This window comes from Homalodisca vitripennis, chromosome 5 (genome assembly GCF_021130785.1).
Source record: "Homalodisca vitripennis isolate AUS2020 chromosome 5, UT_GWSS_2.1, whole genome shotgun sequence".
In the NCBI taxonomy this organism is placed as follows: Eukaryota; Metazoa; Arthropoda; class Insecta; order Hemiptera; family Cicadellidae; genus Homalodisca; species Homalodisca vitripennis.
In genome coordinates this window covers 109,205,989-109,229,775 of record NC_060211.1, presented here as the reverse complement: position 1 = coordinate 109,229,775, position 23,787 = coordinate 109,205,989, and the positions used below count along the sequence as shown (strand labels likewise).

Here is a 23,787-nt window from a genome sequence, read left to right as displayed (position 1 = left end):
TTTTCATCATCTAGTCATATACGATGGCTATCTTTCGTTCTAAACCACTACTGATAGTTAATGTTTTGCTTAAGATTCTGTCATATATACTGCACAGAATATTGTTGGAAAACCTTTTCACCCTGTACCTCTTTTTATAAAAACATTGTGTTACTTCTGGGTAACCATAAACCATGCAATATATATTTAAAATAACCGATGAACTTAAAAAGAATTCAGATCAGTGGTTTTGCCACTGATTAACTTCCAAAAGACTATTTACTACAAAGATAACGATTAGGAATATAGTAACATTTTATATTTATTACTGTATATTATAACAATCTACATGAACATATTATCGTATAAATTTAGGTAATCGCTTTTGTTTGGCCACAGTTGGGCTTCAAATAAAAGCCTAATTACCGACTTTCCTTCGAATGACGTTGAAGTGATAATGCCCAGACTAGTTGTTTGATTCGCCTATGCCTTAGTTCCTTAAAAGCATATCTTATTTAAATCGGGCCTTGATTTTGAGATCAAACAATAAAATTCCCACATCAAGTTTTATTAAGTATTCTTATACATTATACGTAGAATATCTAGTCTAAATTTGAATAATGTACGTCAAATAGTGAGAGGCCTACACCAGTAGCTTGATTCACTGCTTTAGTCCTAAAACTTTTGCCCATCTGGCCATATTTGTTTCAGTTCAGCCATTGATCTTACGGCAAACTAATAAGACTACAATATGAAATTACTGTGATATCTCTTAAATGTCGCCATATGCTATATAATAGTGGCTGAATCCAGTATTAACCATGTATTGATGTCCTCTTGGGTTTTGGGACATCTTTGGGTCCCAGATGGACAGAAACAACTATTTTAGCTTAGGGTTTGCAAGTGAACCTATTGAACTAAATTTATACCTTTTTGTGATAGTGCTTGAACAAATAAAGATAGATATTATTATTTTGAGAGATGATTTTAAATTAGACAATAATAATACAACTTTTCAGTTATCTTTGATAGTAACAATTTTCGAGAAATCAATAATATGTAAACAAACAATGTTTATATAACATTTAAATTTCTTGGTCATTTTTGTATGTTATCTTGTGATTTACATTTAGGTCGCTTAATATGGTATTCAAGTACAGTTTAAATATATAAATATCTATGTTTCGTTAGTTGAGATTATGTGTGGAAGGACTAAGTGGTCCAAAATGTGCCCGATTTCTTTTTTCAATAACGAATTTTTATATAATTTTCATTTCAAACTTATCATATAAATTATCAGTATGATTGTTCTTTTAACTCAAATTTTACAATTTCAAAATGAATAGGTATATTTAACTCCATGACGAATGAATTAATTAAAATTCAATGAGATTATTTATCTCTTAACAAAATACTGAAAATTAATTTAATATTGGACATTTATCTTCAAATATTGATTTTATTTCAGGGTTTTATAACGATGAAATGTTGTGACGCGTGGTTTGATATTGCGATAGACCATTGGCTTATAAATCTATTTCGCCATACATACAAAATGTGTTAAAAAAACTCACTGAGCATTTATTTTATTTGACAAGTTTGCAAAATATTTGCAAGTACAATTTTAGAACAGAAAAAAATACATGTACGTAGATAGTGCAAATGTTTCATACGTGCTTATATTTAGGGAGCAAGCAAGTGAAGATTTGTCCTAAAACGTAGAACGAGTCACGAGGTGTGATATTCCACAATACTGCGAGTTTAGTCCAATAAAACGTTTAGCGAAATAAAAGAAACCAGCCAAGCAAATAGTGGAGTAACAAAGCTCTAAGATAAGATACGAAGCAAGGCCATCCAGTTCATTGGCCGACAAGTTTAGGGCAGATCCCTGGGTAAATGGAACTGACGGTCGGCCTAGAGAGTGTGTCAAGGCGAGCCCCCGGCCCACGTCCCCTGATGTTGCAGTAAACAGTACCGATCTGTCGCTGGATATGGCCACTTCAGGTGAGGTTTCAACACAGTTTATTTAAATTTTTTATGGATGTAAATAAAAATTAAAAAAGGTATTCCAAACAGTATAAGTATAGAATTTTTGTATTTTCTACCATTAATTGGATTTATTTTTCAATTATTTATCTTTGAACCCTTAGTATACATTTGCTGTATCAATATAAATTACATTTTCTCCTTCGGATTAATTACTCATAGACTGAGCGTTAGCGAAGCCTATTAAAGAGGGACCGTAAAGTTTCATTTATATCTATGTGTCTGTCTATATATCTGTCTGTTTATCTACATGTCTGTCTGTCCACACAATGTCTCGAAAATCAACTGACCCACAGACTTGAAATGAAGCATAAAGCATCATTTCTATAAGAGAAACATTATGTTGATGGGATTTTGCAAAGTGTTATCGAATGTTTTTATATTGATATTATGGGTAAACATACGGCGACGAGAAAATAGCACAATAAATAAAATCCGTACACTATTAAGAGTTTTTATCATGTCACATATGAATACATATAGTCAAACTACCCCAATACATACATCAACTTACGGTGACTCGGTGTTTAGAGTGTTACTATTTAAACGCTGATATAAAACCCAATTTGATGAAAAAACTTTAATTAATCGTATAGAACATATATTGAAAAAATTTCATCAATAGAATTTAAATATTGCATGCAACTTCATTTTTGCATAGACAAGATGAGTTATTTGATGCTACATGTTCAATTACTGAGCGTCTTAGAAGCGTAACTGTCGATAGACTGATACACAATTTCATTTTTGTGGGGATGTACAAACTTCTTTTCTGTATGACTGTCTGTTGTTATATTTTGCGGTGGGTTCATGTAGGGTCACGCTGAATTTGCAAGATATCTGAAGACATGAGGCTTAAACTCTATTTAAGAATAACATCATGGTCTTGCAGTTACCGGCACTAAGGCTGGAAACAACGCATACGGTCGTGATAGCCTGCCAAGTTAGTTCCGTTATTTAATGTACGTTTCCTATAAAATTTAAGTCACTAGTAATCAAATTGAATCAATCGATTTGTAAACAATATTTATTTGTTCAAAAAAATTGTATTAAGTTTGGATTTAACTAAAGTAAAATCTAATGTATACTTTTGGATGGAATGACTTGATATACATCCAAGATAATATTGATATACAAGATAAAATATAAGTTTTAACCATGGTTTAGTTAAATTATGCGACTAATTCTATTTCGTATTATATTTCGTACTTGATATCAGTTTAAATCCTGTATTTATTATTGGTTTGATTGCTTGGAATTAAATAAATGCTATCAATTACGTCAGTTTTAATCGGGCTGGACTGATTACTATCATTAGTAATTATAGCCGCAAAATGCGAACATGTGGTAATGCGATTACCAACGAATGAACACCGTTGGCAATAAACCAGACTAATCAAGGAGATTACTTGACCACATTTTCTGTGGTGATATGTTTTACATTTAATGACATTGCACAATTTTCTCTTATATGTGATTTTAAATTTGCTCGAACACGCAAATTTATCAAAAACACAACACAGTACAACATTTATTGTAGAATCCATTAAGTTTGATTAAGTTTTACTTTTAATATATTACTCATTGCGTTTCTCATTCAATATGTATCAAATGTGTGATTAAATATTCTTTATGAACTGTATATATTGAGTTCAGTCACGATTAAGTCACAGTCCATTCATGAAAGCACGCTGAAATTTATAATCTACTTTAAGAATATACGAAAAATTAATAATATTGTAATCGGTTTTTCCTTTAATTATATAATGTGCTCATGTATTTTACTGTTTTACCATTCAAATATTATTAGAGGACAATAGATTTCTTTCCTTAGGCTGTGACTTACTCTTATTAAAATAATAATTTATAATAAATTGTGAATATATAATGTGTAAAATATGTAATCTGCATGAAAAATTCGTCGTACGTATAACATTTATGAAATAAACTGATACACAAACAAATATACATTAGATAAATATAAAATCACATGCAATTAAATTATACGATGTGCCAGCCGGAAGGTTTTATTACATATTTATTCGTTTATTTGTATACATCCATGTGTTTGTCAAGTTATATTACCAGTAGTATCTATATGGCCAATGTTTCATGCAGATTATTTATCATTTTTTATATACTAAGTAAATAAAAAGTAACAAACTATACCTTGCAATGCCGTAACGAGCAAAATCTATGCTGTCTCATAATAACCGTTAAGATATTTTGAGGTATTTCAATTATCTGTAATTCTTAGTATGCGTTTCACAAGACAGTATATGAGACTGGATATTAAGTCTACTTAGAATGCGGAACCTAAGGTATCTGCTGTTTGAGATTGTGAGATCTTAAACTTGTTTAGTACTTCCTTGTTATTATTGTATTTTCTGTAAGCACAAGAGATTAGCCTTTAAAATAAATATAGAAATCTCCTTCTGGATAACTTCCTATAATGCGTATAAGAATGGTGATTATTCCTTCCTGACAGCAGTTCAATGCCATGGGGTACGTTTGTAAGGCTTTTAGATAGTTCAATAGAGACAATTGAGCTTATGAAGTACATACACCTCAAGAAAACTCTCAACTTCCTAGACAACAAAATGTGTAAGGAATGAAGTTCAATATATATAATTTTTATTTTTTATATTTTTATTTTTAAGTCGGCTTTTATTGGATCAAAAATTTAAATCTATTTCTGTTCTAAGCTACCTCACCAAACATTACAGGTAAATCATAGTATTATATTATCAAGTGTGCATATTAGAGTGTTATTGCTAGAAATGTTCGTATACAAATTTTATCTGAATTGTATTGGACATTCAGAAGCATTAATATTTTCAGATATGGCAGAGACTGGCCTCAGGATACAGGACATCCCCTTATTGGTGGTACGCTGCCTTATAGCTGTCTACTACACAGTCTACCTTAGCGTGCGGCAGATCTACCGCTTCTTCTACCCTCCCCCGGGGAAGAGCCTCAAAGAAAAACATGTTCTTGTAAGTTGCTGCACTTAGCACAAATAAAAAGTGGAAGTGTTGCATAACATTTTGTTGGCACTGCATTATCTGATTTGGCACGACAAAGTAACCTGTTGCTCACCATCAGCTGTGGAACCAGTTGGTTTACAAGGTGAGTGAAACTGGTTCAACCTCGGACACCGGTCCTGCAGTCCTCACCAAGGTACCTGCTACACCGCGGCCGTTAGTCCGTGTCCTCTCTTCCTCGCGCCTTCTATAACTTCCGGCCTTGAAACCGGATTCTCCATTACCACGATAGACTTGTGTGAAAGTTATTACCCTAGAGCTGTTTATTTGGTTAAGTGAATGTGAAATCAGATAAGGAAAATACATTAATTGATTAGAATTACTTATAAATACTCTCCCCACCTGTCAAAACAAGTACAAACAGCGTGTTGATTCTTTGTTTTTTTAACATGGTTTGGATATTTTCAGCAGAACTTTCGTCTATGCCATAATTTTTTTTTTATTCAAACTACCTATATATTTAAATCTAAAAATAATCTGAAAGACACAATGTGTGACATATTAGACATGTATTAATTAGTATGAAGGCTACACAAAGTAAAAAAGATCCATTCTTTTATACTATTTTTATTACTGAATTCATTGTGAGTTATAGTTAGTTATAGGAACTCTAAATACAAGCAAGTACGCTCTCTATGTAATTATTTTTATTGAAAACAATTCGTGCAGGAATTTAGGTACTATGCTCTAAAAGCTTAATAAGTAATTTAATTATCAGTATGTATAAATTTCCAAAATTATTTTCTCCTATGTGTAACTCTACAGACATGTTCAAAAATTACGAGTAAATAAAATTTTGAACTTATTCATAATATGATATTTATGGTACCATTTAGAAGGAAATATTGCGTTTAAAAACTCTATATAAAAACCATATGTTTTTATAGTTCTGAATTTATTTAATTTTCAAGAAGGTTGAATTTTTAAAATAATATATTTAACAACCAAACCACAAAAGAATCATCATGACATAAGTGGTGTACAAATTAAATTTCGTTTATGATGTGACTATTGCTTAATATTTTGAAATGACCAGATATAATTTCAAAAACATGCCATAATTTTTAAACATGCCATTCGTCATAATTTGCAAAAACGGATATTTCTGTTTGAACCCATGCACTTTTAATTTTATATAACTGAGTAAAACTTTCGTTATAACATACTATATAAATAAGTGGCCTTTTTAATTTAAGTCTACTAATAATTTAGAATATCCGCATTCTGCCCATGTAAAGTTAATTGTCATTGTAGCTTTTATGATCTGCGTTCAAAGGAGAGATTTTTAACACCGCGTCTTAGTTTGTGTGTGTCTATGATTAAATGAAAGTGTGAGCTGCTTATAACCGAGTCAGTAATATCATCTCTTGATGTATGAGAGAGTGAATGTGTTAAGGTTGAATAACGTAACAACAGGGAGAGAGATTAAATGTTTAACTGGAACAAACCGTTCTTGTCTGAAAATGTGCTAGTTAAACAATTACTTAACTCACAAAATATCATAAATTATTTATTTTATCGTCACTCTATTATGATTTACCGTTGCGATTATTAAGTATAATAAAAGGCTCATATCATTCGCTACAATTGTGTATAAACTTAAGCCTTGTGACTCTAGATTGTTATATTCAAGTACCGATTAAGTGTGAAAACGAAGTATTTAATAAGATAGTTGAATACGCAAAGAAGCATATTCAAAAAGGTTCAAAAGGTATTCAAAAGGTCTCCTATAATATAGTGTACATTATTTACGCTTTTAATATAAAATATGTCGATTCCATTTTTAAATAACTCAAAATTAAGCTAAGCAACTTCTAGTATTGTGCACAAAAATAAATATTTTGTCAAACACTAAAATTGTAACATTACGATTTCGTACAAAACAACAATATTAAATACGAGATAAACTGTAATAACTATTACCACCATATTTTTCATTTTATTACGTATTCATGGAACAATATCAACCTTTTCATGTACAGCTTAATTTGCATTTGTGAATACATGGATATATCTGATAAAGTATAAAATGTGTAATTACTTTCTACACAAACGTTCATTGTTATAGTAAAACGTATTCAGTATTAAAAAAGGATATAATATTAAGGAAAAGTGTTATAATATCTGTATCATATATTCAAAAGATATTTGCTTATTAATAAATACGACTAAGTTATCTATAACATTTTAACTCTTGACACGGTACTTTATTGCATTTACACAAATATGTACGTACATTTAACATATTGCTTTACCAAGCGGAGCTTTTAGTATACACGAAATCATAATTGTCCAATAAGGTTAAGGAAATTTTACACACAGAGTAACTGTTCATGCTAAAAATTAATTGGCCCTGATCTGTAAGTTAAGATGAGGACCCGAGATAAAAGAACTTGGAATTGCGATCCTATACAAGCATGTTTTAACATATTGCAACTGTTTAAATGTAATAAGGTATTTGTATAGTAATTTTACACAGCAATAATTGCAGCTTTAGACGCTCTTAAAAACTAAATGTAAGACTTTTAAGTATTAAAATTAACGATAAAAAATGACCGAAATTATATTATTCTTTCAAATTTCAATGGCACACGATAACTATAAAGTGTTAAACACTCTCAATATTAAAAACACATGACATTATTCGGTAACGGGGTCTAAAATAAAGTGTACCGTTAATTGATTAATTAATTAAATTAGATATAATGTAAATTTCGCAACCTAGTCAGCCAGTATAATTTAATATTATTTTTATCCAATGTTCCGGAACTAAATTATTGGACGGAGTAACTACCTAATTGGCACGCGTATGAATATTTTCTTCTAACCCTTTGTAGCAGCCCAACTATGTGACCGAGCAGACCTCGCGCGCTTTGTCCGCGAGTTTACGTGTCCCACGTGTCTCACGGCTCACTGGCCACATATTATTTGAGTAGATGGCTACCAGTTTCATAACTTCTACTCATCTTCTAGTAACCACCGACTAGAAATAACCCTTCTTAGACTAAAGCGCCATTGTCTCGTGCCAAGACGCCGACACCCGGGTTGTGAGTCTACACATTGCGAAGGGAAGTAAGATCTTAAAGGTTTATAAAGTAGAACATCGTAGGCATAATTCCAGAGAACATTGGATATTTTAGGCCCACCTATCAGTTAATATATTTTTAGTTCTTGTGTTCTAATTGGCAACAACGTGGCATTACATACATTTCCTTTACCATCTAAAAGTGGTGCTTGTAAGTTTCACAAATTAAAATGTACTTATAAGTAAACTTTGCAATTCGAGTATTTATTACTATGACCTCAGAAGTCACCACCACCATGTGTAATCGTCAAACGATACAAAAGCACATAATAGTCGTTAATGAAATATTTTTAACACTACAATGTCAGTGAAGTTTCCGTTTGAAATATATTAAACTTATTAGTTCCATACAATTATTTGATATTAAAAAGAAGAAAAGAAGAATTTCCATAATTTTCAAGAAATTAAATTGTCTATTCTCAATTGTTCAACAATTCCAGATCAACGATATGTGCCCAATACCAATTTTGCTTATAAGCTGAGCGTTAGTGAAGCCTGTTTTTTGGAGGGCTGACCAAATTTCATATCTTTATATTTCTCTATCTTCTCTATCTACCTTTTTTCCGCATGGTAATTCGAAAAGTAATTTAGGTGTATACTTAAAATGTATGTGCAGCTCCATTTATGTATGGGCAACATAGAGTTCAGGGCAGGTCTCATCGTATAATTTGGCTGAGCGTTAGCGAAACCTAATCCTCTGCAAGCTGTTCCATAGAACTACTAAAGTAGAATCATAATATGCTTAAAATCTGGAACCATTTTTCTCTCAATCTAACAAAGTCAGCGCTTGTTACAAACTAGATATTTATGAATAGATTATATACGATGTTTTATCAGCTCAGAGTGATTAGTGTAACGTAATTAACAAAACTAAACCAATTCTAGTCACTTTCCTTTGTTGTAATATTCACAGATTGAATGATAACAATAGAACCAATATTTTATTGTCAAAAGCATAAATATAATTCAGATTTGGTTGGATTGAATCGATTCACAAACATTTCATTTTTAATGTGATCCGTGAAATTAAATTGTATTTTCAGACATTGCAATCATTTTAAGTGTTATTTCAGGACATTGTTACGCGGAAACAGATAAAAATGTTGGCAAATTCCTCTGAGGGCTTTCAACTGTACAAAACAATAATGACCTGAGTCAATCCAATCTCCAATTCTGGGTATTTTCTGTTTGTTTGCATTTTAGTCGTTCTGGTTCTCAATGTGTTATAATGTGTTCATTCAGGCTCCGTGCTTCTGCCTTTTGAGTCGTTTCTTCTGTTAGATCAGCGAATCATACCCAACCCAAAATTCAGTGGTAAATCTGCATCTGAAATTGTCAGTTGACTGCACTAATTTAGCACAGTTAAATACCCATTTCTCTTCCTGCTTCAAGAATGTTTTACCACTATTAAAAGTGGTTTTAAAACAAACATAAAAGGATTATGTATGCTAGTAATATGTGAAGTTTGATATCACGTGCTCATGGAATATTATTGAATCGTGTCACATACTGAAACCTTCAAATATAAAAAAACCATGCAATGGTTTATAGTTATTTTTAATAAGTTCAGATACGCCTTCTTTAAGTTTATCTCGTATCTTATAATTTTACGGATATAAAGGTGTTTTAAACAAAACATTTCAAAATAAAAAATTAATTTAATTCGGTAAATAGTTATTCGATTAACTACGAGTATTAAGTATAACTATACATTTAAGGACTGATTTAGAAATGCCTATATTAGTAATTTTTCAAACTAATTTACTTTTCAATAAGTTACTATTATACAAAAAATTCTGTTCATTACAATCTACTGACACTTATAAAAGTATTTGTTAGGGTTTTATTCGAAAAACCCCAAACTAAACAACTTTTAATTATAGGGGATTTTTAAAACACATTGTCATAATTATGCTCTATGGAAGCGCTGTAACATTAAAAATTTGTAAGTATAATAAAAAGTATCATAAACGTCAATAAATTAATCCTAAATCAAAACGCAAGTTTTATCTGTTTAAAAAGTGCAAACCATGTTTAGACCTCGGAGTATTTCATCCAACATATTTCATGATATAATTTATAAAAATTGGTCCCTGCAAATTTTATAAAATGTATACAAATAATGGAACGTTTTTATAGAAAATTAAATTACTTTTTAAACTTTTGCTTGAAAGATAATATGCTTAATACTGATCTGGACTGTAGATATTACAAGACCAGAGAAAGACTACCGTGTCACTTCACATACAATGACGATCATTACGATTAGGTTTTATATTTTACATATATTTATAGGTCTATACCCGTTAATAATATATATATATATATATATATATATATACACACGCACAAACACACACACATATTTCTTTTTAAATATGTTTGGAGGCAATGTATTTTTAGTATTGTAAGTCCAACATAAGTAACAGTAATAAATCTATATTGTATGAAAGATGAAAATCAAATTGCAAACACCAAAAGTCGATAACAGCATCGTGTTTATACTCGGTAAGTCTTATGATGTTTAGATTCCAGAACCAAGGATTTATGCCAACTAGTAGTTTATTAAATAACGTATAGCCTGTCCATTTCAATTACTTTTCGGTAGAATAACACACTTCGTACACCTTGCGTTTCAAATAAGAAATGGTTCTTTGAACTGCAAGAAGGGATTTAACAGTTTTACATCTTCACGAAGTTTTTCATTGCTAATTCTTGCGTATACATCCATTTATACTGAGTTTTAAAGAGGTTAAATAACAATAATTGAGAACTTAATTCTGATTTCAGTGTCTAAAATGTGTTTCTCATTTGTTCAAGCTTGTAGAATGCCCAAAGTTATATTAATTTACTGTTTCCACAGGTAACCGGGGCAGGTGGTGCTTTAGGCAGGGAGTTGTCTTTGTGTTTCGCGCGGGAGGGTTGCCGAGTAACCTGCGTGGACGTGAACCTTCCAGAGTGCGAGGAGACAGTCGGCTTGGTGTCCAAGATCAGCGAGAAGCCAGCGCGCTGCTACCGGCTGGACGTTACAGACAGAGAGGCTGTGGCAGCCTTCGCCAAACAGCTGGAGCTGGAAGTCGGGCCTCTGGACATCCTGGTTAACAACGCCGGGATTGTCCAGGCTGGAGGACTACTGGATGTCACGGACATGCAAATTTCCAAAATCATAGACGTCAATTTAATGGCTCACTTCTGGGTAATTCCTCACGATTTTAAAAATAATTCGTTATATTTTAGTTTAATTCTGTTTTTAATTTAATACGAAGTGACGGTTCCAAAATGGAATAATCTTACATTTTAAATCAAATTAAAACGATCTTATAGGGTGCTTTAAATAATTATTCTCTTCCGATTTCCATGTTTCCTCCACATTGTGATTACCTTAATATATGTTACGAATAATCATCTTTATATTTTTACTGTTTGCCATCAACTATTCTATTACGTCTTTTACTTACTAAAATTAGATAACAAGGTCTTATTTTACACTATAAGGCAGAAATAAAAATTGAGTTTGACACAAATGACTAATAACTTTCAAACAAAACAACAAATATTTGGGCTGGGCTGCTTACACGATATCTCAGCGCTCTCCCATCCAAGGAGCAAAGACGCTCGTCTGCTAACTGGTGTTTAGATATTATCTTGTGGTAACTTAACAAAATTAAGCTATTTAAAATACGTCGTTTTTTAAATATTACAATATAACGCTTTAAAAAAACCATAAAGTTTGATTATTTCAGACTATCCGAGCATTCCTACCGACGATGCTGGCGAGAAATACAGGTCACGTGGTGGCGATATCCTCAGCAGCAGCGCTTGCCGTGGCCTCAAACATAGGGCCTTACACTGCCTCCAAAGCTGCTGTGTCGGGCAAGTGTATTTGTTTTGTGTTGTATATGTATAAATGTGTGTGTGTGTGTGTGTGTGTGTGTGTGTGTGTGTGTGTGTGTGTGTGTGTGTGTGTGTGTGTGTGTGTGTGTGTGTGTGTGTGTGTGTGTGTGTGTGTGTGTGTGTGTGTGGTGTGTGTGTGTGTGTGTGTGTGTGTGTGTGTGTGTGTGTGTGTGTGTGTGTGTGTGTGTGTGTGTGTGTGTGTGTGTGTGTGTGTGTGTGTGTGTGTGTGTGTGTGTGTGTGTGTGTGTGTGTGTGTGTGTGTGTGTGTGTGTGTGTGTGTGTGTGTGTGTGTGTGTGTGTGTGTGGTGTGTGTGTGTGTGTGTGTGTGTGTGTGTGTGTGTGTGTGTGTGTGTGTGTGTGTGTGTGTGTGTGTGTGTGTGTGTGGTGTGTGTGTGTGTGTGTGTGTGTGTGTGTGTGTGTGTGTGTGTGTGTGTGTGTGTGTGTGTGTGTGTGTGTGTGTGTGTGTGTGTGTGTGTGTGTGATTCAGAACATAACCACATAACTATGGGGTTTGAATCCAACTAATACTTATAAATAAGAGATAATTATAAGAAATAGATTTTTAGAAGGTATATCAACAAACACTTAATTTGAAACAATAAATATTCTTTATGTTTTATACATGTTTTTTGAAGCACAAATAATACAAACTAATACTAAAATTTAAGTTCAATTGCATTTTGATGTTCCTCATTTTTCACCGATGCACTTTTAATTTTCTTACGAAATTTAGAAAAATTCAATTTTGTTATAACCCAATCGGCAAGACTATTTCATTGAGAAATATTTTAAATATTTAATACTAATGTATTTAAAAATTAGTAGAAAGTTTAGTTTTAGTGTCGTTATGCATTTATATATGGACTTTTAAATTATGACTGTAACTAAGCAATACAAGCAAGTGTTATGTAGCAAGTTTGTCATTGGAACCACTGATAGTATAATTTCTTCTTAAATCCGTACTAAGCTGACAGTAATTTTGAGCTCTTTGATGCTTCTCGGAAGGTTTAGAAGTTATGTTACAGTATATAAAGGTGTAATAGTGAAAACAAGGAATATCTTTGAAATGAAAGATCTCTTTGATGTATGCATAAATGCGCTCTATTACTCTATTGTAATACGTGTTCAGTCTTTGTCATAATACTATTAAAATTATTTATTCAGTTTTTTGTCATTATACTGTGGACTATAAATCCTTCAGCAATAATAAGTGGTCCACTATATTTAAATTCTACTAACTTTTATGTTTATTAATAATGGTTCATCATAAAGTTCATATACAAGCTCACAATACCAGTCAGATTAGGTTAGCGCTGTTTATCTTATATAATGTTTAAAATGCCAGTATCTACTATTTGCAAGCCATTGGGATACTTAGAAGTAAGCTCCGAGGTGTCTCTCGTAACGGGCAACAATTGGAAAGATTCAAGTTCACTATGTTACGGTATCTGGAGACATTGAAAGTATTTCCTTGTTGTTAAAGGGATGAGGTCTGTCCCTCCACGCTCTCTCCTGCTTCTGGTTTAGATATTGGCAGGGATTGTTGCTTCAGCCACATTTGACTCTGACTGTTGTGAAAGCCCAGCCGCAATGTTAAAAACAAGACATTGGTAGTGGAGAGGGGCGGTCGTAATCACAGAGCTGGTAACCTATACTTGCGTTACTTGGTTACCAACACCGGGTTCACGGAGACGAGTTCACTATTGCACGATTTAGTTTGTAATGTTATCAGAGTGACTGATTAAATGCGATTTTAGACTGTTGACTTAAATATATACTTTACTGAAATGGTATCTAGGAGTGAAGTAAATTAATATGGCTTAAGTCATTTCATGGCACGATCACTAAATAAATAAAGAATGTGATATTTTCATAAGCTTTAAAGAGACGCAATTCTCGTCCTTTACTATAAATGGTTCAGTCGAGACCCATATCCATGCTTCCAGCAATCTTTCAGATGCTTGAAGTAATACTAAGTAACAGTAAGTTACACATTAATTAACATAAATTACTCCCAAGAGAACGGCCAGGCTAAGGAAGAATCGTGATACATTTAATGCATTGACTAATATACTCACTGACATGCTTGACTCCAAATACAAGGGAAAATAGCTCCAATATAATGTTCGACTATTCTTTTCGACTATAGCTTTTCACACAATTGATCACCACACATTGATTGCAATAATACAATATTATATCAATACAAATGTTTTATATCAATCAGCATTATAATCTAATCAAGAGTAAGAAACGATGTTTTACAGACCAATAGTTTTCTGAGCAGTCCTATAGCCTAAGCCTTAAAGTGGCCTTACAAGTTATAGAACAGCTCGTAAAAGAATGAAATACTACCTTACTAAAAAAATTGTTTCGTCTATATATTATACAACAATTATTTCATTTTCAGGATTAATGGGATGTTTGCGAGAAGAATTAAGAAAACAACGAACATCTGTATATTGTACCACCGTCCAACCGTTTTTCCTGGCACCACCGGAACATAAAAAACATTGGGAAGTCAAGTAAGTTTAGGAATATTGTGGATATGATTAGACAAATTAGATACCAAACAAATTTAATCAATTTTATTGATGGTGAATTGTTAAACCTCTAAATTCATTAAACTATCAATTAGACTTTTATATTTGTCTTTGCAAAATTCTTGCTATTACATGGTTTTTTGTTACAAAACTTGTAAATACTGTGGTGAATAAAAAATTAATTCATTATGTATTTGTATTTATAAATAGTTTAAATTTGAAAATAAAAAACTAATATATTTCTTATGTTTAGTTTTATCGAAATAGAAGGGTCACATTTTTGGTAGATTATTAATACATACTTCACATGTTTCCTCCCAGCGACTTTATCTTTCTTTGAGTTGAAAGTTATAAATATATCGGTATGGTCCATTTCGTTCATTTTTGCAGATTTTTTGGATTTACTAATATATTTCTCACTGGACCACAGTTTTTATTCGTATACAACACGCAGTATTGCCTATATAAAGTACAAACATAACTTCCAAATGACTTTATTCACCCCAGAAAAAAGAAGAGTACTATATAAACAATGGTAAGAATCATATTTTATAACTCATTATAGACCAATGGTGAATTTTAAAGTGTTTCATTTAGCCGTTTACGTTTTAGGTCAGTCTTACCCGACATAACAGCCAGCTCAGTGGCGGTCTCTACCGTGGATGCTGTCAAACACAATGCGGTCACCCTCACAATCCCGACTTATCTCTTCTTCATTATGTACATGGTCAGGTCAGTATATTTTAAATGCTATGTTTATGCTGATTCGTTTCAAACTTGCTATGTGATTGTCAACGTTTTAAAAATTATATTAAATGTAAAAAGTCAATATTTTTTCCCTATTTTCCACCTTTCTCGATAAGCCTATTTTATTATAAGAAGGTGAAATATTGACTGGGGCTATCATATAATTGCTGCTAATTAGTGCTTTAAATAAGCTTAAAGTCATATAGTTTTGAAACTACTAAAAGTACAAAAACACGTCCGTGATGAAAATTTATCGCGATACTACAACCAGCCAACATTCTCACTAGTGACACATGTCAATGTCCCGCACACGGATTGTATAGAGTTCTGTGAATTCTACTGACAAGATACGTAGTTTAACAGTTCTGATACACTTTTTAATTGTTTTAGCTAGGTTTATTATTATTTCCATAATTCTTGCATAATTAATATTGAAACAAAACATTATGTGATACATAGGCTTTGATTAAAATGTTAAGTAATGTGACAATCACTTTAAACTATAAAAGTATACAATTTTCTTTTCTGAAAAAGCTCTGTGCTCAAAAGTAAGTACAGAAATATTTGAAATAGAGATGCTTTTGTTTTCTCCCACGCCGTAAAAGTAAACAAATGTTTGATTCCCTTGCGTGAACTGCAGCTGAAAATGTCAGTAAGTGCTTAATGTCAGTTTAATTGTGTCGTATGAATATTGTTTTGAATCAAGGAGATTACCTTTTGTCGAATTCAAAAATCTATCAGAAACTTTTATAATTCGTCTTAATATTCATAGTCGGAATTCAGTGAACATTTTAATGACACTGCTGAATTTTGGGCCAGCAGTTCTCAACTCACACCTGTATAGCACAAGCTTAGGGTAGTTATAATACTCAGCTTATAGATCAACTAGAAATATACAAAAATCTAATCAGGTTTCGGTTCACGACATTTCAATAATTTTTATATGAATATTCAAAAAGATAACTTGTATTTATTGGATAGCTATTTAAACGTATTTTACGTTATTTGCTTTTTGTGCCCAGGTTCATCCCAGCCGCAGCGTCAGACATGTGGAGAGATGTGTTCGCTGCCAACATAGACTCTGTCAACAACTCGAAAACCAAGTCACAGTAGTTAATCAATCCTCGTAGACTTAACGTATAAATATTGAAGAGGCGATAACTCTGCTTCTACCCGAGGCGTAAGACAGAATTTATTACGGTCCGTGCAGGGACCTTACGAGTGAAAGACAGTTTAGTGATAAATTGTGTGTAAACACTGTAAGAGAAATGTATATGCAAAGTTATTCTCACTGATGTAATGTGTTATTACACTACAAAAAGTCATGTTTACTTATTTATTTCAAATAAAAAACAATGTTCTTATTATTACATGATCGCCTCTGTAACTTTGACTATAACTGCCCTAAAAATTGGCCTACAGTTTAGTAGTTCTAGCAAATTGTTAACTTCCTTAGTATGATAACAATAAATATGAATCGAGGGGTACACCTTTTTGTCTGCAGTTAAAGATTATTGAGGTGTATAATAAATAATTTGTACAATTTAGATGAGAACAATCACTATTTGTCACGGTTATAGCTCTGGAATACGGATTTATTTCACAGTATAATTAAACGGTTCAATTTCAGCCATTAAATACATAATATTTACCCTGAAATTTCAGTTCCATGGGAGTTGGTAGACTTACACTGGTAGACCCTTACATGTCCTCTCTTCAGAATGTTCAATAGTCAATTTTTAAATATATTGGATTATTTTCTTTTGTAGATTTCGTTTTAAACAACATTTGTTGAAATAAATGAATTTAAAGGGAATACACTACAAAACAAGTACTTTTCAGCAATAGAGAAAATTTTAGAAATCTCTGATATTTTCAGGGGAACCAATAGTTTCATATCCTAATAAGTCAGTTTATGAAGTTAAAAAGTTATGTTAACACAATAATTTATTTATTTTAACTACTTAATATTTAATGTAGATTTAATTAGACAAAAATAATATCTAAGTTGAGCTAAACCATTTTTATAATTATATTAGAGACATTTAAAGGCGCTCTCCATAAATTTGCAATAATTTTAGTAAGTAAGTTGAGTTCTTCAGTTTTAAAATGAATAAAAATAAATACTAGCCTTACATCAGATACACAAATATAACTATCTGTAGATAAAATACTGAGTATCAGTAAAATTTTTTACATATTTTACAGGTAGGTATTTTAAAACGTTTGTTGTGAAAACAGAGTTCAAATGGATCTTTTTCTTGAGAAATATATTTATATTATTCTCTAAGTAAGCATGATTTTGATGACCATAACGAATTGTGTTGGTAGTAACAGAAATAATTATGAGTTATGGTATATGTTAACCCATCACAACCATTGCATATATTTTTTAACAATAAAATCTCACAAAGGACTTCATAAAAATAATATATAAAAGGACTAAACCACTATAAATCAGTCTCTACGTCCATTGCAATATAATTTAAAACATTTTGTGTAAGTTTAAATCTCAGTTTTATAAGTCACTATGTTGTAATAAGTATCAATACAGTACGTAGATAATATCTTATAATAATTGGCAAAGCGTTAGAAACACTATCAATACACCCCTGTTCATTAATCAAAAACTTGATTTTTATTTCTATCTGTCTACCTGTCCGCTCAATATAACACATTTTAGACTTGAAAGTTGCATGACACTTCATTTCGGTATATGGAATAATAAGTTCAATTTTGGTATATGTCTCTCCATGAGATTTGGCTGAACGTTAGTGAATATTAAAATTTTTAATTATAAGTACGGTAAGTACTGTCATGAAGGGAAAACCAAAATTGCAGAATAAACAAGTTTGAAAAAACGTGTGAGATTTTAACATGTGAAACTTTTATTGACGGAGTAAAAATAAAAAAATTGAAAAGTCAGAGAGAGAGGGGAGGGATAATGAGAGGGAGAGAGACAGAAAGACAGATAATGTGTGTGTGTGTGTGTGTGTGTGTTTGTTTGTTTTGTCTATGGAGGGGATGTAAATAATTATTTGTATCTATGTATATCTGTTCACAGGACATGTCTAGAGATAAATGAGCTTTATATTTCAAAGTTTGCATGCAACCATCGTGAAGTCTGTCACGCGACCCGTGGTGTGGCGCTCCCCTACGTTGTTTTTAATTTTGTAGCAAAAAATTCACTATCAAATTTATTTTATTTTTATTGAATTACCTTAATTTAAATTTGTGATCAATACACATTTACCAACTAGAAAGATCTTTCTACACTGTATATTGAAATACATATTTCGGATATTTAATGCGTTCTCAGTTCACTCGTAAAAGCTCTCCGTGATACATGTAATACATTTTGTAAATTTTAATATCCTTAACATACCACGTCTCAGAAATCGCTTATACTTCAGATAATTTCTCGTCTCAGCTTTTAGTTTGTAGATTATGTATAAAGGCCCGGAAATGAGCTGTGCGTTACATGACCGGAACTAGGGGTCACTTCCTGTCCACTAGAGTTGCGGTATGTTTCTCGTATATGGCTGTGATCTCACACACCCACACACAGACGCACGCGCGCACACACACACAACTCCCTTTCTCTCTCGCTTGCTGGCTGCATGACCATATTGTGATGAGATCTTGTTGTAACTGCAGTTATGACTGCTTTCATCGGAAAGTTTAATGACATTCAATGAAAATAGTTGTCAAAGTAAAATTCTTTATAAGCATTTAATAGACAGTGGCTGCTTAGTATTTATTTTTTAATCTATTATACATATAGTCCCACTTTTCCACAGAGTGTATATAACAAAGCAAATCTTTCTTATTAGGAAATCAGTAAATCCCCTTTTACTAATACACAACGTAGGTTTATTCATACTGTAATTAGTTAACCTCGGATTATCGTCAAGCTAGTGTATCTCATCTCGTTTTATAGAATTTTATGGTATTTTTGAGAATGCAGCGTATCTAAATTTAAGCAACTACTTCCATTGCAATATTTAAATTAATGTTTTTAAACATATCATTCCTATTAAAATGGAATGATAAAATGAAACTTTTACCTCTCCATCCTCTTAAATTTCTAGGCTACTTAGCATATATTATACATTAAATGTATATTACATGTATGTATAGCAGAACTGTATATATATATATATATATATATATATATATATATATATATATATATATATATACATTAAATTGTATAAATGGCAATAGCCTTATTTAATTTCAATAAACATTGAATCGCAAAAAGTACTTGCTCCGCCGGGAGTCGAACCCGGATCTCTCACTTGCCGGGTGAATGTGCTACCATTACACCACAGAGCGCTTACTTTTTCCGATTCAATTATTTTGTATTTGGCCGTATCTGTCACATATGTGTTTTTAAATAAGCAAACAAACAATTTTTTTGCGAGCAAGTACTTTTTGCGATTCAATGTTTATTGAAATTAAATAAGGCTATTGCCATTTATACAATTTAATGTAAATAAAAGTCGTTTGACAGGTATTTGGTCTTCCGATCATATGTTAGTTTGCTTATTTAAAAACACATATGTGACAGATACGGCCAAATACAAAATAATTGAATCGGAAAAAGTAAGCGCTCTGTGGTGTAATGGTAGCACATTCACCCGGCATGTGAGAGATCCGGGTTCGACTCCCGGCGGAGCAAGTACTTTTTGCGATTCAATGTTTATTGAAATTAAATAAGGCTATTGCCATTTATACAATTTAATGTAAATAAAAGTCGTTTGACAGGTATTTGGTCTTCCGATCATATGTTAGTTTGCTTATTTAAAAACACATATGTGACAGATACGGCCAAATACAAAATAATTGAATCGGAAAAAGTAAGCGCTCTGTGGTGTAATGGTAGCACATTCACCCGGCAAGTGAGAGATCCGGGTTCGACTCCCGGCGGAGCAAGTACTTTTTGCGATTCAATGTTTATTGAAATTAAATAAGGCTATTGCCATTTATACAATTTAATGTAAATAAAAGTCGTTTGACAGGTATTTGGTCTTCCGATCATATGTTAGTTTGCTTATTTAAAAACACATATGTGACAGATACGGCCAAATACAAAATAATTGAATCGGAAAAAGTAAGCGCTCTGTGGTGTAATGGTAGCACATTCACCCGGCAAGTGAGAGATCCGGGTTCGACTCCCGGCGGAGCAAGTACTTTTTGCGATTCAATGTTTATTGAAATTAAATAAGGCTATTGCCATTTATACAATTTAATGTAAATAAAAGTCGTTTGACAGGTATTTGGTCTTCCGATCATATGTTAGTTTGCTTATTTAAAAACACATATGTGACAGATACGGCCAAATACAAAATAATTGAATCGGAAAAAGTAAGCGCTCTGTGGTGTAATGGTAGCACATTCACCCGGCAAGTGAGAGATCCGGGTTCGACTCCCGGCGGAGCAAGTACTTTTTGCGATTCAATGTTTATTGAAATTAAATAAGGCTATTGCCATTTATACAATTTAATGTAAATAAAAGTCGTTTGACAGGTATTTGGTCTTCCGATCATATGTTAGTTTGCTTATTTAAAAACACATATATGACAGATACGGCCAAATACAAAATAATTGAATCGGAAAAAGTAAGCGCTCTGTGGTGTAATGGTAGCACATTCACCCGGCATGTGAGAGATCCGGGTTCGACTCCCGGCGGAGCAAGTACTTTTTGCGATTCAATGTTTATTGAAATTAAATAAGGCTATTGCCATTTATACAATTTAATGTAAATAAAAGTCGTTTGACAGGTATTTGGTCTTCCGATCATATGTTAGTTTGCTTATTTAAAAACACATATGTGACAGATACGGCCAAATACAAAATAATTGAATCGGAAAAAGTAAGCGCTCTGTGGTGTAATGGTAGCACATTCACCCGGCATGTGAGAGATCCGGGTTCGACTCCCGGCGGAGCAAGTACTTTTTGCGATTCAATGTTTATTGAAATTAAATAAGGCTATTGCCATTTATACAATTTAATGTAAATAAAAGTCGTTTGACAGGTATTTGGTCTTCCGATCATATGTTAGTTTGCTTATTTAAAAACACATATGTGACAGATACGGCCAAATACAAAATAATTGAATCGGAAAAAGTAAGCGCTCTGTGGTGTAATGGTAGCACATTCACCCGGCAAGTGAGAGATCCGGGTTCGACTCCCGGCGGAGCAAGTACTTTTTGCGATTCAATGTTTATTGAAATTAAATAAGGCTATTGCCATTTATACAATTTAATGTAAATAAAAGTCGTTTGACAGGTATTTGGTCTTCCGATCATATGTTAGTTTGCTTATTTAAAAACACATATGTGACAGATACGGCCAAATACAAAATAATTGAATCGGAAAAAGTAAGCGCTCTGTGGTGTAATGGTAGCACATTCACCCGGCAAGTGAGAGATCCGGGTTCGACTCCCGGCGGAGCAAGTACTTTTTGCGATTCAATGTTTATTGAAATTAAATAAGGCTATTGCCATTTATACAATTTAATGTAAATAAAAGTCGTTTGACAGGTATTTGGTCTTCCGATCATATGTTAGTTTGCTTATTTAAAAACACATATGTGACAGATACGGCCAAATACAAAATAATTGAATCGGAAAAAGTAAGCGCTCTGTGGTGTAATGGTAGCACATTCACCCGGCAAGTGAGAGATCCGGGTTCGACTCCCGGCGGAGCAAGTACTTTTTGCGATTCAATGTTTATTGAAATTAAATAAGGCTATTGCCATTTATACAATTTAATGTAAATAAAAGTCGTTTGACAGGTATTTGGTCTTCCGATCATATGTTAGTTTGCTTATTTAAAAACACATATATGACAGATACGGCCAAATACAAAATAATTGAATCGGAAAAAGTAAGCGCTCTGTGGTGTAATGGTAGCACATTCACCCGGCATGTGAGAGATCCGGGTTCGACTCCCGGCGGAGCAAGTACTTATTACGATTCAATGTTTATTGAAATTAAATAAGGCTATTGCCATTTATACAATTTAATGTAAATAAAAGTCGTTTGACAGGTATTTGGTCTTCCGATCATATGTTAGTTTGCTTATTTAAAAACACATATGTGACAGATACGGCCAAATACAAAATAATTGAATCGGAAAAAGTAAGCGCTCTGTGGTGTAATGGTAGCACATTCACCCGGCAAGTGAGAGATCCGGGTTCGACTCCCGGCGGAGCAAGTACTTTTTGCGATTCAATGTTTATTGAAATTAAATAAGGCTATTGCCATTTATACAATTTAATGTAAATAAAAGTCGTTTGACAGGTATTTGGTCTTCCGATCATATGTTAGTTTGCTTATTTAAAAACACATATGTGACAGATACGGCCAAATACAAAATAATTGAATCGGAAAAAGTAAGCGCTCTGTGGTGTAATGGTAGCACATTCACCCGGCAAGTGAGAGATCCGGGTTCGACTCCCGGCGGAGCAAGTACTTTTTGCGATTCAATGTTTATTGAAATTAAATAAGGCTATTGCCATTTATACAATTTAATGTAAATAAAAGTCGTTTGACAGGTATTTGGTCTTCCGATCATATATTAGTTTGCTTATTTAAAAACACATATGTGACAGATACGGCCAAATACAAAATAATTGAATCGGAAAAAGTAAGCGCTCTGTGGTGTAATGGTAGCACATTCACCCGGCATGTGAGAGATCCGGGTTCGACTCCCGGCGGAGCAAGTACTTTTTGCGATTCAATGTTTATTGAAATTAAATAAGGCTATTGCCATTTATACAATTTAATGTAAATAAAAGTCGTTTGACAGGTATTTGGTCTTCCGATCATATGTTAGTTTGCTTATTTAAAAACACATATGTGACAGATACGGCCAAATACAAAATAATTGAATCGGAAAAAGTAAGCGCTCTGTGGTGTAATGGTAGCACATTCACCCGGCAAGTGAGAGATCCGGGTTCGACTCCCGGCGGAGCAAGTACTTTTTGCGATTCAATGTTTATTGAAATTATATATATATATATATATATATATATATATATATATATATATAATTGTAATAGTTGGCACATCTCGCAGGCTTTGAATGCTCACTTAGATGTTCTTTGTATAAAAATAGTACACAAGCGAGTAATATATAATCTACCGGGTTACGTAACTTCATGTAATACTTTTTAAAACATACTACAACATTCATTTTTTAATGTCAAATATTTGCTATACAATTTTTATTTTTATTTTTAATAGTGAAAAGCTCTCACTCAATATGATTAGGACTATACATAAGGTTTGAGTATAACAAAATCATTTTACAAGAACGATTAAACTCTTGATTATATGAAGTACACTTTATTAGAATTTTTAGCAATTCATTACATATTTTAAAATATTTATTTTTCAAAGAACATATTCAAATTTTTTCACGTGTCTTATCATTCTTA

General features: G+C 32.6%; 2 protein-coding genes across 2 annotated transcripts in view; one reads left to right on the top strand and one right to left on the bottom strand.

Annotated features, from left to right (window-relative positions):
• Nucleotides 1-23,787, bottom strand: part of LOC124363579 — a 46,000-nt gene that overhangs the window by 5,166 nt on the left and 17,047 nt on the right. The window lies entirely within an intron of this gene.
• LOC124362698 (epidermal retinol dehydrogenase 2-like) lies at nucleotides 1,873-16,708 on the top strand. The gene is made up of 7 exons (XM_046817410.1): nucleotides 1,873-1,983; nucleotides 4,867-5,021; nucleotides 11,018-11,350; nucleotides 11,898-12,027; nucleotides 14,459-14,573; nucleotides 15,204-15,323; nucleotides 16,361-16,708. Exons 1-7 carry the CDS (start codon nucleotides 1,971-1,973, stop codon nucleotides 16,449-16,451), a joined length of 957 nt encoding a protein of 318 aa, XP_046673366.1. The 5' UTR covers nucleotides 1,873-1,970; the 3' UTR covers nucleotides 16,452-16,708.